Below are 13,900 nucleotides of genomic sequence, written 5' to 3'. Positions count from 1 at the left end.
AAAAAAAAAAAAAAAAAAGATGCTTCCCTTTGGATGTGCAAGGGTGGAGGTCATGGGGACATTGGAGCATATGGTTGGTGCACAGAACAGATTTAGAATTGAAGTGATAGGGGAGGCTGGTCATGGTGGTGCATGCCTGTAATTCCAGCATTTTGGGAGGCTGAGGTGGAGGATCATTGGAGCCTGGGAGTTTGAGGTTGCAGTAAGCCATGTTTACACTGTGGCACTCTAGCCTGGGTGACAGAGCCAGACCTGGTATCTAAAAAGATTAAAAAAAAAAAAAAAAAAAGTGATGGGCCTTGGGCTTTAGCAGGCCCCAGGGGTCCTGGGCCAAGCTGGGTGCACCTGTGTGTATCTGGGGGTCCAGGGCCAAGCCAGGTACACCTGTGTGTATCTGTAGGTTTTGCAGCATTCTGCAGGGGACAGTGATGCTCCTGGCCCCGGAGTGCGATGTCTCCTTCATCCCCTCTGCGGATGGGGGTGGCCGGGGAGTAGCAATGGTGACTGCCGTGGCTGCTCGCTTGGCTGCCCACCGGCGCCTGCTGGAAGAGACCCTGGCCCCATTCCGGTTGAACCACGATCAACTGGCAGCAGTTCAGGCACAGATGCGGGAGGCCATGGCCAAGGGGCTCCGAGGGGAGGCCTCCTCCCTCCGCATGCTGCCCACTTACGTCCGGGCCACACCTGATGGCAGTGGTAAGGACCTGGCCTGAGTGGTGTGGGACAGAAATATGGGCTCCTGGGGGTCACAGTGTGTGCTGGGGCAGGAGCCACAAGGCCTGTCCTAGCACTGAGGGTCTCTGCTCCACAGAGCGAGGGGATTTCCTGGCTCTGGACCTCGGAGGCACAAACTTCCGTGTCCTCCTGGTACGTGTGACCACATGTGTGCAGATCACCAGTCAGATCTACTCCATCCCTGAGAGTGTGGCCCAGGGCTCTGGGCAGCAGGTACCCATAGCCTGAGCCTTGATGTCAGAGGTGGGGAGGGCTGAGCAGTGCCTACCCCTGACCTGTCCTTCCCCACAGCTCTTTGATCACATTGTGGACTGCATCGTGGACTTCCAGCAGAAGCAGGGCCTGAGTGGGCAGAGCCTCCCCCTGGGTTTTACCTTCTCCTTCCCATGTAAGCAGCTTGGCCTGGATCAGGTGAGGGCAGACCAAGAGAAGTGATCGCCAAGGGCACCCTATCCACATACCCTTCGTGGAGTGGGCAGGAGGCAGGGGAAAAGGCTGGGTAGGGGGCAGTACTGTTGGGCTGGGCCTGCATACAGCCTCAGTTTCTCCAGACATGGTATGGCCAGAGTTAGGGCCTGAGGCATTTGGGAGAAGGTCTGGCCTAGATTGGGGCTGATCAGAGGACAGATTGTCCATTTTAGATGTAGCACTGGTATATGGGCCTCCGGGTCCTGCGGGAACCAGCGTTTGTTCCTGTCTAGCAGGGCCTTGAGGTTGCTTGGGAGCTTTTTGGCCTCTCTCCTCCTTTGTTTGTTTCCTTCTCAGTGACTGGCTTGGTGTTGGGTGCCTGACTGGGGTGGCAGAATGCCAGGCACAGGCCGAGACACGCATGCCTACTGAGCATGTCCTTACACAAGGCTGAGGGACTTCTCAATGCACATACCTGAAGCCTCATAAAACAATACCTCCCAGGCCTCTGGTCCAAACCCCCAGGAATGTCCCTCTCAATATACCCAACTTCTGCTTGAAAGCCTCTTGCCGAAGAGCTCACTGACCCTGAAGGCAACTGTTGCATTCTTAGACACCAGTGGTCACTGAAAAGCTTCATCTCACCTACTCCAGCCAGCCTCCATGTGATTTTCACCCCCTACTCCTGCTCTGACCTCTCTCTGATGTGCAACTCTTCTCATTGGTTTTCCTTTTTGAGATGGAGTCTTGCTCTGTTGCCCAGGCTGGAGTGCAGCAGTGTGATCTTGGTTTACTCACTGCAGCCTCCACCTCCCAGGTTCAAGCAATCCTCCTGCCTCAGCCTCCCAAGTAGCTGGGACTACAGGCACATGCCACCATGCCTGGCTAATTTTTGTATTTTTAGTAGAGACGGGGTTTCGCCGTGTTGGCCAGGCTGATCTCGAAATCCTGACCTCAGGTGATCCGCTCACCTCAGCCTCCCAAAGTGCTGGGATAACAGGTGTGAGCCATTGTGCCCAGCCTGATATGCAACTCTTTCTCTGCTCTCTTACATGGTGGTCCTTTGGATGGTACGGTGGACCACATTTCTGGCTGCTGGGCTCCTCCACTCCAGGCTAAGCCTGCTCAGACCTTTTGATTATTTATTATAAGGTGTGAGAAGCAGGTGTGATTCAGTGTGCAAATCCAGAGGGGGCAAGAAACATAGTCTTACTACTTTTCTGTAACTGAACTTAATTTTCTGTGTTAGGTCCACACTCTTTTCAGGGGTGAAAACTTAACCAGTGTGGGGATTGCCTTCCCCAGGGCTCCCCTTGGCTCTGTAGCAGCGTTTGCTGTGCAGAATTTGCAGATGTGTGTGGGGAACTCAGGGAGATGCCTCAGCCCCTGCTCTCTGGGTGCTTCCCTCTGCCACTTTGTCTCTTGAGTCTTGACACCTTCCTGGGCATTACCTGGGGAAGGAGGGCAGAGGCCTCCTCTGTTCTCAGATCTCTTCTGAATAGGGATTTAGTCCAGAGAGGAGGGCACAGGACACCTGTCTCAGGAAGCCATCAACAACCTGGGTCTGTCTTCCCCCGTCGCCTCCCCTTCCCCATACTAGGAAGAACAGCCCACACAGGGGCTATTACTCACCATCTGGTCTCTCTCAAATGGGTTCTTTCTCTCATTCTATCACATTCTCTGCTTTCTGTTTTTGAGACAATGAGCCTGGAACAATGAAAAAAAAAAAAAAGGGAGAATAGGATATATTATTGGAGGGAAATGTTGGTTACTATCTCTTTTTTTTTTTTCTTTTTTTTTTAAGACAGAGTCTCACACTGTCGCCTGGGGTGGAGTGCAGAGGCATGATCTTGGCTCACTGCAACCTCTGCCTCATGGGTTCAAGCGATTCTCTTGCCTCAGCTTCCCAAGTACTGGGATTACAGGCGTGTATGTACCACCACGCCCGGCTAATTTTTGTATTTTTAGTAGAGACAGGGTTTCACCATGTTAGCCAGGCTGGTCTTGAATTCCTGACCTTGTGATTCTCCTGCCTTGGCCTCCCAAAGTGCTGGGATTACAGGCGTGAGCCTCTGCATCCGGCCATTGGTTACTATTTCTAAAATCTTCTGCCCCAAAGATTTCCAGACCTACCCTCTGTGCTTCTCTGAGCAGCGCAGCAATTTTCTTCCAACAGCTGTAGACGAATTCCTGCTCCCCTGCCCCCTCCCTCGCAGGACACACACTGAAAAAAGAGCACTCCTTTCCAGGTACAGTCAAGCCTATGCCACTAAGTTCTATGTCCATTTTCTCACAATACAGGCACTCCACCTCCGTCCTGCCCAGGGGCCTGGGTTCTGACTTCTCCATTCCTCCTCCACCTGTATTTGGAACACAAGGGTGACTCACCCATTGACAGGGCTCCATCCCTGAAGCCGAGAATTCTTTTCTCTCGAGTAACTTGGCGTTCTTTCTGAAAGGCGGGGTCTGCTGCCATCTGGGCCTCCAAGCCTTCTCTGTCCTCCCCTGTCTCACACACAGCACTTCCTTTACCAGCTCTGTTCATTCCTAACCCAATTACAAAGGGCCATTCCTTGTGGGCAAATGTCTTAAAATGGCCAGACTCTCTGACCGTCTGGGCATTCTGGAACTAATAATGGAAAATGTAGGTTAGATGGTTATTAATAGGTTTTTCACACCAAAAGCCTCCTGGGGAGTAGGGAGCAGGCAGAGGGCAAGGCCTTCAACCATACAGCAAAGTAGGCAAGGAATTGTGCTTGGGGAGGGTGGAAGTCCTAGGCTTGTGATGGATGCAGGCTTTGGGGAGGCAGAGAGCCTGAAAGGGCCTCCAGCTTCCTACCACTTCCTCTCTGTCCCACCCCAGGGCATCCTCCTGAACTGGACCAAGGGTTTCAATGCATCAGACTGCGAGGGCCAAGATGTCGTGAGTCTGTTGCGGGAAGCCATCACACGCAGACAGGTAGAAGCCTGTTCTAGGAGTGCTTTGTGGGGTGTGGCAGGCCTGGAGGGAGCAAAGAGTCTCCTACTTTGAGGGGGGAGCCCTCTGGAGTAGAGACCTCTTGGTCCAGTTCTGGTTGCTGTGACAACCGTGTTGCCCAGCAACTAGCAGCATCCTTTTGTGTGCAGGCAGTGGAGCTGAATGTGGTTGCTATTGTCAATGACACGGTGGGGACCATGATGTCCTGTGGCTATGAGGACCCCCGTTGCGAGATAGGCCTCATTGTCGGTGAGGAGGGCCCTGCCCTTTCGTGCCCCTACTGCTTGGCAATTTGCTGCCTTCTGTTGATTCCTCTGGTTAGATGTTTCCTTGGTGTTGGGGATATGGGATTGCTCCTGTCTGACCCAATGGGGCTCTGGAACAATCTCTTGGGCTGGCAGTCTGGAGCTTGGGTGTTTAGTCCAGTTCAGTGACTGACTCATGGCCATTTAAGCTCTTTGGACCTCAGTTTGCCCATCTAATAAATGAATCTGAGCTTTGGAGTTGTACAGATTTGGGGGAAATACTAGCTTTGTGTGTTTCCACCTGTATGACCTTGGGCAAGTCATCAGAGCCTTAGTTTCCGCATCTCTAAGATAGAGATAAGAATAGCAATGCCTGTCTCAATGCATCATGGAGACGAAATGGGAGGGGACAAAGTTTAGCATGGTCCCTGGCTCATGGTACACACCTGGTATTTGGAGCTGGGTGGGAGCAGGGTACCAATGAGCAATGAGGGTCCTTCAGACGGTCCAAGATTCTGTCCTTATTAAGCACCTACTCTGTAGCCACAAACACATTAAACAAGAGGAAATCTCTGCCTTCTCAGGACTGACCACTCAGTAAGGGTTAAGCCCAGAACAACACGTGGCAGTCAGAGAGTGACTTGATTTTACATGTGGGCAGCAGCAAGGCCAAGATCAGAAAGGAATGGTCCCAGGACGAGTGGGATTTGAAAAGAAAGCCCTGAAAGAAAGGATTTGGTTCTGTGGGGGAGGAGGGATCCCACAGCTCCTTGGGCACTGGTCTCTCAACACGAGCCATGTGGCGGCCTCTCCTGGTGGGGAGCTTTTTGAACTCCAGGACCTGGTACTGTTAGGCACTTGGGAGAGGTGTGCCCAGGTTGCTGTGTGCATACACAGCTGGACAGAGGAACTTCAGGTGTGGCCAGTAAGGAGCCCACCTGCCTGGAGCTGAAGCTGTGTCGGGAGAAGGAGACGCCCTTTTATCCAGGGTGTGCCCTCTGCCTGAATGCCTTTTCCTTTCTGTGCTTCTTGGCTTCAGCCACTTCCTCTCTGTAGCTTTCCTGACCCTGTTAGCAGAGACTCGTCCTATGGTCTGGGCTCCCATGATGCTCTCCTTGGTGCTTCCACGGGGGGACAGAGGCTCCATCAGAGCTGGCTGTTCATTGCCTGATCTCTGGCCAGATGGTGGGGCTCCTCATCTTTGATTTTTCTCTGTGTCCCCCGCTCCTGGCCTAGCACTTCTTAGTTGGATTAAGGGACTGGCCCGGGAGCTTCGACCTCTCATCTGAAGAGAGATAGGGGTAAGGGAAGGGGGCATCACATGTCTCCCAGGGGAATGACAAGACAGCTGGGCAATGTAAGAGCACTTGGGGGTGGTGTGGTGGCTGCACTGATGGTGACGTTGGTGGGAAAGGAAGTGAAGGTCCCCAGAGCTTGGAGCTAGCAGGGTCTGCATGAGGGATGTTGGGAAGGAAGGAGGACCAGGTCTAGGGACAGGCTGTGGGCATGAGGAGTTGGAGAGGTAGAGAATGAGCCCAGATTTTCCATCTCAGTATGGGAAGTGCTCAGAGGGTCCTTGTCCGCATCTGCAAATGGCTTCCGTGTTGTCTGGCCTCTCTGCAGGAACTGGCACCAATGCCTGCTACATGGAGGAGCTCCGGAATGTGGCGGGCGTGCCCGGGGACTCAGGCCACATGTGCATCAACATGGAGTGGGGTGCCTTTGGGGATGATGGCTCTCTGGACACGCTCAGCACCTGCTTTGACGCAAGTGTGGACCAGGCGTCCATCAACCCTGGCAAGCAGAGGTGTGGGCCTGGCCCAGAGGGTGGTGGTTGGCTGTGACCAGTGCTGGGGTCAGTGACCAGTGGGGCCTTCTGCCGTGTGTGCACACATATGTTCACGCAGGTTTGAAAAGATGATCAGCGGCATGTACCTGGGGGAGATCGTCCGCCACATCCTTTTACATTTAACCAGCCTTGGCGTTCTTTTCCGGGGCCAGCAGACCCAGCGCCTTCAGACCAGGGACATCTTCAAGACCAAGTTCCTCTCTGAGATTGAAAGGTGCCTGAGGCCTACGTTGCCTCCCCTACTCCAGGGAGTCTTTCTGTCCACTGTTGGGGACTGCTGGCCTGGGTGGTGTCGAGGTCTGCTCTGGAGGATGAAGTGGGGAGTCATGACCTGCCTCTCTACTCTCTTCCTTCCTGGCCCCCAGTGACAGCCTGGCCCTGCGGCAGGTCCGAGCCATCCTAGAGGACCTGGGGCTGCCCCTGACCTCAGACGACACCCTGATGGTGCTAGAGGTCTGCCAGGCCGTGTCCCAGCGGGCTGCCCAGCTCTGTGGGGCGGGTGTAGCTGCCGTGGCGGAGAAAATCCGGGAGAACCGGGGCCTGGAAGAGCTGGCGGTGTCCGTGGGGGTGGACGGAACACTCTACAAGCTGCACCCGCAGTGAGTCTGGGTGCGAGGGCTGGGGAAGGAGGTGTGGCCAGGTGGGGCTGGCGGCCTGGGCTCACCTCAGCCCTCCTCTCACAGCTTCTCCAGCCTGGTGGCGGCCACGGTGCGTGAGCTGGCCCCTCGCTGTGCAGTCACGTTCCTGCAGTCAGAGGATGGGTCTGGCAAAGGTGCGGCTTTGGTCACTGCCGTTGCCTGCCGCCTAGCACAGTCGACTCGTGTCTGAGGAAGTCTCCAGGCTGAGGAAAGGTCTCAGCCCCAGCCTTGCTGGACCCGGGCTGGAATCCACCTGTCTCCCAGCCAGGCCCAGCCACCCAGACTCCCGGGACATCCCACGTGTGACCCCTCTGTGGCCATTTGGCCTTGCTCCCTGGCTTTCCCCGAGAGAAGTAGCACTCAGGTTAGCAATATATATATATAATTTATTTACATTCACGTCCGATAAAATCCCTACGCGCCCCGGCGGCCGGGCAAGGCTGTGTACATAAGGCCAAGTGTAAGTGCGTGAATGCACTTAAGACAAAGTCAGGACACGAGCTTCGCACGACAGGCCCCGGGTGGGGCACCAGCCAGCCCTAGGGATGGGCACGCCACGCCACACACACTCGCCATTGTACAGCCCGGGACTCCCATTGCATATTCACAGGCCCCGCCGGGCAGGGCACCTCGAGGCTGGGGGAGGGGCAGGGGCAGGGAGGAGCCATGGGGTGTCCCTGGGTGGGTGGAGAGGGCAGCACGTGAGAGGCAAATGTGCACCGCCACCAGGCATGAGATGTGAGCAGCCTCAGGTGTACAGCATGAGATGTGTGTGGTGGGGGGGGTGTGTCTGCATGACCCAGGAGGGGGATGCGTGTGAGATGAGCACACGAGGCATGCGTGGCACGTGCTCGTGTGGTGGTCGTGTGCCTGAATCCAGGGGCTATCCCCTGTCCAGCTGTGGCCCTCGGTCCTGGAGGCTTGGAGCCGGGCCCCTCAGAAGTGCCCCTGCCCAGCAGGCACAGAAATGTTTGCATAAGGTCTGGCTCAGGCAGGAGCTCCGGGGCCCTGGCTCAGGCCCAGTGTGTGTGCGTGCATGGCTGTGTGTATGCGGGGCCCCTGGAGAGGGACGGGAGGAGAGGTAGCATCACACGCACATACACACACACAGATGGGCTAGGCCCGGCCCAGGCTCTAGGCACTGCCCACCCTGGGCCCGGAGGCCGAATGTGAGCAGGTGGCAGTGCCAGCCTGGCCAGGCAGGCCATGGAGAGGTGGGAGTTCAGGCAGGGTCTGAAGGACCAGTGTTAAGGGACAACTTTGGCCGGGAGGGGGCCTGTCCAAGCAGCTCTCCCTGGTGTGGGGAAGGGCCCCTGTCCGGCTTCTGCCTGTCCCCGGTGGGTGCCAAAGCTGGTGAGAGTGTAGGCGTTGGGCCTGGCCGGCCTCAGCACTCGGCCTCCGACACTGTGAAGAGGCCAGCGTCTGGCTGGCCCAGTCCAGCCACTGCTGCAGCCAGCTGGCTGAGGTTGCCGTTGGGGAAGTGCCGTGCCTCCCACAGGTTGAGGATCATGGCTGTGGGGCTGGGCTTGGAGGCAAAGAAGCTGAGATGGCTGCGGAGAGGAGGGGGACCGTCAGCAGCCTGGCCTGGCCCCAGCTGATACCTCCTGCCCCCCAGGCCCACCCCAGGGCAGGGCCTCCCCCAAGTCAAACACACTGACTGCCCCGGCCACTAGTAGATACGGCACAGGCCCCACAGGGCCTCCTGTCCACCCCAGCCCCAACCTGGGCAGCACTGTCAATGGCCTGCACAGGCCCTCTCTGCCCCCCTCCCGCCCACCTGTCCAGGTGGAGTTTCTGGGCCAGAGTCCGCCAGTCGGCACCCCGGCTACAGGGTGGGTCCAGGCTGGAAATGATCTTCTGCCGAATGAGGAAGGGGATCTTGAAGGCACTGGGGCCCACCAGGGCTGGGACCCCCCCTTCACTCTCCACAGCCAGCAGCTCAGCAAACCTTGTATCCTGGGAGTGGGAGGGACAGAGGCACCTGTTAGAACTTTCCCCAAGTCTGGGGCCACTGCCACCTCCTGCTGTGGAGCTCCCAAGTCCCCCAGAGCATAGGGGCAGCATGAGCACTGGCACTTCCTGGGCACCTCTCATGTGCCAAGGCTCTGCTTACTGGGGCTCAGAGGTATGGTGACCTGCCCAAAGCCACATAGTCAGTGAACAGAAGAGCCCTCTGTGGCCCCCCTCCCTCTCTGCCCTTCTCCCCTCCACGTCACTCTCCTCAGCCTCTGCTGACACTCACACACAGCTCTCCTCCCAGCCTGTGTCCTTGCTGCCCAGCTCCCACTGCCAGAAATGCTCTTCCCCTTAATGCTGCAGCCAAACTGGCTCATTCTTTAGGGCCCAGGACAAAGCACCTCTTCAGGGAAGACCTCCAGGGTTTCCCCTCCTGCTGCTCCCATGTCCCCTTCATTCCCCTCCCCAAGTCCCATTTGCACCTGTGCCTCCCTCCCTCTGAGACTGGGAGGAAGCTACCAAGGGGTTTCTAGGAGGAGTGGGGCTTGGGGACAGGTGGGAGGGAGAGTGAGGGGCAGGGTAGGCAGGGCGGGAGTGTTCTGGGGCTAGTGGGGAGTTGCTAGTGGGAGCACATCACAGCAGTGCTGCAGCCCCTCCCGTCCACCTTGGTGATGTTGAAGTTGATGTTGAAGCTCTGCCCATCGCCCTCCACCTGCCACACCCACAGCTTGCAGGCCAGGTCGCTAGTGCTGGGGCTGACACGCTCCAGGGTGAAGGTGCAGTGTAGGTACTGCTGCGTGCCGTTCCAGATGTGATAAAAGGGGATCTCCTGATGGGGGTGCAGAGGAGGTGTCAGGTGAGCCCAAACTCCAGGCCCCTTGTGCTCTGGCCAACGGCCTGGCCCTCACCTGGTAGCTGACGAGAAGCTTGCTCTTCCACAGGGAGCTGGGCACATCGTGGATGGACAGGCGCAGGTTGTGGTAACTGTCCTTGAAGTGCAGGACCCGAGGCTCCTGGATCAGCTGTCCCCCCAGCTGCTTCTCCAGCTGCACCACCTCCTGCAGTGCCCCAGGTGGTCAGCTCAGGCCCCTCCCCACTGCCCCCAGGCAGTCAGGCCGCAGGGCCAGGCGCAGCTAGGCCTCCCAGGGGCAGGGGCGAGGGGCGGGCAATACCTTGAGTGCGTCATGGGTGTCATGCAGGCAGTACACCCGGATGTTGTACTCGAGGGAGGTGCAGGCCACTGGCGCAAACAGAAGCAGCTTGAGGCGCTTGGCGGCAGCCACGCTGAGGGCCTCTCCCACCAGGGCAAAGCGGCCCAGCTGCTCAGTGAAGATGTAACAAGCGCTGGCCTCCAGCTGGCAGTAGTAAAGGTGGGAGGGTGCCTCCTCACCCAGGTGCAGCACATCCTGAGGGCAGGGGTCAGCGGGTCAGTTCTGTCCAGCCTCAGAGCCCTGGGGCCAACCGTGGCTACAAGAAGTGGCCGGAGACTGGGCAGAGGTGGGGGCGTGGCTCAGGGCCACCCAGCGGCAGAGGGCCAGGCTGAGCATGCAGTTAGCCCACGTTCTCTTCTGGAGCATGGGTAGGTTACCCACTCACCTCCCAGCTGCCCTCGCATGACTGCTTTTTGAGGCGCAGGCTCCAGCTGTCGGGGCTGGGCTCCCCACAGTGGTCCATAGCCAGGATGACCGGCCGGGTGAGCAGGACGCCAGGGGGTCCACAGCTAACGATGGGACTCAGCAGGGTCTGACAGCCGGCTAGGGGCAACCTCAAGTGGGGAAATACAGGTGGGGAGGGAAAGGTGTCAGTGACCCACACCAGGCCAAGGGCAGGGCAGAGCATCCCAGGGGCCAGGGGCTTGGGCTGCAGAGCCAGATGGGGCTTAGGCACAGCTCTTCTCCCCCACAACCCCTCTTTAGGCCAGGCACAACAGTGGGTGGGCAGGGGCCTTTCCGGGGACCGAAGGCAGCAGGCAGGTCCCTCCCACCCCCAGCCACAGGGCCCTCGGCCACACCTCACGTCTTCCGGCTTGTGCAGCGTGAGGTAGATCTCATAGATCTTCCCTCGGGGTATGGCGTCTGGGGGGATGAGGAGGCTTATTCCTGGAACGGCAGGAAGAGGGCCAGGGCTCACCCACTGCCAAAGTACCCAACACCCCACCACATAGCCCCTCCAGGAGCCTCCCTGTGAGGACTGACTGGTGCCAGCCTGGCCTGGGGACAGAGGGGCCTCAAGACTGCCATGCTGACCAGCCACCCCCACAGGCATGAAACTGAGTCAGGGGCACCCCATGAGCAACTGAGGGAACCCGGGTGGGGAAAGCATGGCTCACTAGCTCAGGCACAGAAAACTCGGGGACAGAAGGTATGTTGTACCCACCTCCCTTGTCACCTAAAAGGCACTGGGTGGGACCAGGATATTCCTTGCTTAAAACCTTCCCTGCCTCCAGGGTAAAGTCCAGCTCCCTGGCCTGGCATTTAAGGCCCTTTCCCTCTGGCCCCCAGTGCGTCTCTAGCCCAGGCAGTGCTACATACTCGGTGGTTCTGGAACCACTGCCTGAGCCTCCACTGCCCTCCTGTCCTCCTCTAGCTCCCCCTTTCCACTGCCCCTGCTACTCTCTGCCACGCCATGGTCCCGGCAGGTGGGGTGGGTCTTGAACAACCTATCTCCTGGGCTGCATGCCCTCCCAGCTGACTCGCCTCTGCTTCATCATCTTGGAGGAGCAGTATCAGCGTGTGCCGAGAGGCGAGGGGTTCAATGGGAGGCGGTGGGGCAGGGTCTCGCAAAGGCAGGTGCCAGAGAGTCACTCCAGAGGTGGTGAGCAGGGACTACCCCAGGCAGGGAGCCCTTACATCAGGAGGGGCTCCCGGCTCAGGACAGGGGGAAGGAGAGGAACTCCACGACTTTACCCCACCAAGTCCAAAAGCAAATGCACACTTCCCCATGGGCAGCTCCGAGTGGGACTGGGCTGGACATCAGTGTTTCACGGGAGATTGCAGATTCACAGCCACTGCTCCTTTCACTGCCCCCAACTGCCCCTCGGTACTGGCTGTGGTGTTGGTGACAATCCCAGACGTCTTCACAGGAATACTCTCCATGGGGAAGGTACACACACTTGCATACTCATTCATCAAATCCTAACGCTGGGTACTCAGGATGGTGAAGGAAAACGACAGACCCCTCTCTCATGAAGCTCTCAGCCCAGCAGGGAGAAGGACAAGTCAACCACAGCACCGGATGCGGGAGAAGCAGCAGCCCGCCCACCCTGCCTGGGGAGCAAAAGGCAAGGGGCGCGGGGCCGCACTGTTTGCCTGCATCTCTGTAAGAGCTGACAGATGCCGTCTCACCTTGTCATCCTAACAGCCCCACAAGGGGTTCATTATCATCTGTGTGGACGTGAGGCACAGACGGCAAGAGCTGTCAGGCCAGGACCCAAAAGAGAAGTCGCAGCTGAGCTGGTGGGAGGGGCAGGGGGTGAGTGCATGCAAAGGGCAGCACCGTGTGTCCAGGAGGCTGAAAGTCCATGGAGACTGCCGTGTGTGGAAGGACGTGTGTGAGGGAAGAGGCAGAAGCAGCTGGCCTGCAGGGGACAGGACTTCTCAGCCATGTCATGGGGGCTTTGCAGGGGGCAGAGGGGAGCCTAGACGAGGTTTGAGCACAAGAGGGTCATGATCAACTCTGGCTTCATTTAGTGAAGGTTTAGAGTGAGGAAGCAGGTAAGGGGTTTGGTGGCCTGTGTCAGGAGAGGCAGCAAGGGAGGACGAGAGCAGGAGGAGGCAGGAGCTGTTGAGGAGGGACTGAAGCTGGCGGGGGCGGGGGAGGAAGAGCAGGGGTCAAGGTGACCCCAAGTTTCTGGCTTGAGCAACTAGAAGATCTGTGAACTGGGGAAAGCCAGGAGCGGAGAGGCTCTGGGGGAGGGTGGGAGACGGGTTCTGTTTCAGGCACCAGGAGTCTGAGGTGCTGTGAGACATCCAGATGGAGCTGCCCAGGAGGCAGCTGGGTGTACAGTTCTGTCGCCCGGGAGAACTGCGGGCTGGGGATGGAGGAGTGGGAGTTATCTGCACAGACGCGGCGATTAAAGCCATGGAGTGGGCGAGGCCGCTCAGGGAGAAGGGCGCCGGGAGGTAGCTCAGGCACACCTACATTTACAGAACAGGCAGCTGGAGCGGGACAAGCAGACCAGGAGCACATGGGGCCATCTAAGCTGAGGGACTTGAGAGTTTCAGGTGGGAGTGGCCAGCCATGCCAGAGGCTGCAGCCACTTCCTGCAAGGCAGCCATGGGAAGGGTTCGTCAGGGAAGTTTCTGTTTGGGGGTGCGGGAAAGCCAGGATACAGTGGGGACTCCAAGATGCCCTCTGCCCAGGACTGTGCTGATCTGTTTCCCCTTGGTTGTCTCCCTGCTCAGCTGCAAGTTCCTTGGGGCCGGGGCTTGCCCCACCTTTGGGCCCCAGGCCCCCATGGAGACCGGCTCAAGTAGGCTGGCTGGCTGTAAGTGCATGGACAGTTCTCTTGTGGCCACAGGCAACAGGAGGAAGACAGCTCTGGCCTTGGCCTCGGTGCCAGCCAAGACTGGGTTCTCCCCAAAACTCCACCCGCTTTTGTTGCTGATCTGTCGCAGGACCCTGAAGGGCACAGGAGGAACATCTAGCTGTCCTGTCCTCCTCCAGGAGGGAAGTGGAGCTCTTGGGGCACCCTGGGGTGCTTCCTACCTGTATTAGGGATCATCAGCCGGCCCCCGAGGAAGTTGAAGGTCCCATAGGTCATGTTGCTGGTGCCTCGGGGTAGGGAGCGGAAGTAGGACTGGGTGGAGAGGCGGGAGACAAACTCCTCGGCCTCAGAGGTGGGAGAGCTGTGGTGCAGTGTGTGGCGGCCACCACCCAGGGGGCTGAGCAGGTGCCCATTGGTGAGCTGGAACTTGGGGCTGGGACCATCCTGCCGGGAACACAGACTGCCCTGGTAGGTGGTGGTGGTGGTGCTGAGGTCCGGCTGGATGGTGAGCAGATGGGGGTTGTCTGCAGGATAAAGACAGACTCAGGCAGTGGTCCTGAGGGCATCCCTGTCACAGGAGCCCTTGGCGTGGGAGCGGGGACAGGA

At 58.2% G+C, this 13,900-nt stretch overlaps 2 protein-coding genes across 5 annotated transcripts in view; one reads left to right on the top strand and one right to left on the bottom strand.

Moving 5' to 3' along the window:
* HK3 (hexokinase 3) overlaps positions 1-7,247 on the top strand; it is a 20,432-nt gene extending 13,185 nt beyond the window's left edge. For 2 of the 3 annotated variants that reach the window (XM_032269914.1, XM_032269912.1), the window contains 9 exons: positions 401-696; positions 812-948; positions 1,027-1,146; positions 4,007-4,102; positions 4,270-4,369; positions 5,989-6,172; positions 6,273-6,428; positions 6,580-6,813; positions 6,898-7,247. In XM_032269914.1, the coding sequence (XP_032125805.1) occupies positions 401-696; positions 812-948; positions 1,027-1,146; positions 4,007-4,102; positions 4,270-4,369; positions 5,989-6,172; positions 6,273-6,428; positions 6,580-6,813; positions 6,898-7,042 (1,468 nt within the window). In that variant the 3' untranslated portion in view covers positions 7,043-7,247. The remainder of the gene's footprint in view (positions 1-400; positions 697-811; positions 949-1,026; positions 1,147-4,006; positions 4,103-4,269; positions 4,370-5,988; positions 6,173-6,272; positions 6,429-6,579; positions 6,814-6,897) is intronic. The other variant, XM_032269913.1, reaches the window with a different exon arrangement.
* UNC5A (unc-5 netrin receptor A) overlaps positions 7,218-13,900 on the bottom strand; it is a 63,811-nt gene continuing 57,128 nt past the window's right edge. For both annotated transcript variants that reach the window (XM_032269915.1, XM_032269916.1), the window contains 8 exons: positions 13,516-13,818; positions 10,820-10,907; positions 10,405-10,573; positions 9,981-10,214; positions 9,717-9,866; positions 9,473-9,637; positions 8,630-8,808; positions 7,218-8,402 (listed from right to left, as the gene is read on the bottom strand). In XM_032269915.1, the coding sequence (XP_032125806.1) occupies positions 8,237-8,402; positions 8,630-8,808; positions 9,473-9,637; positions 9,717-9,866; positions 9,981-10,214; positions 10,405-10,573; positions 10,820-10,907; positions 13,516-13,818 (1,454 nt within the window). In that variant the 3' untranslated portion in view covers positions 7,218-8,236. The remainder of the gene's footprint in view (positions 8,403-8,629; positions 8,809-9,472; positions 9,638-9,716; positions 9,867-9,980; positions 10,215-10,404; positions 10,574-10,819; positions 10,908-13,515; positions 13,819-13,900) is intronic.

The sequence above is a fragment of the Sapajus apella genome, unplaced genomic scaffold (genome assembly GCF_009761245.1).
Source record: "Sapajus apella isolate SASKATOON/1434 unplaced genomic scaffold, GSC_monkey_1.0 scaffold200, whole genome shotgun sequence".
NCBI lineage: Eukaryota > Metazoa > Chordata > Mammalia > Primates > Cebidae > Sapajus > Sapajus apella.
The sequence above is the reverse complement of the archived record's forward strand: the minus strand, read 5'-3'. Positions and strand labels throughout refer to the sequence as shown.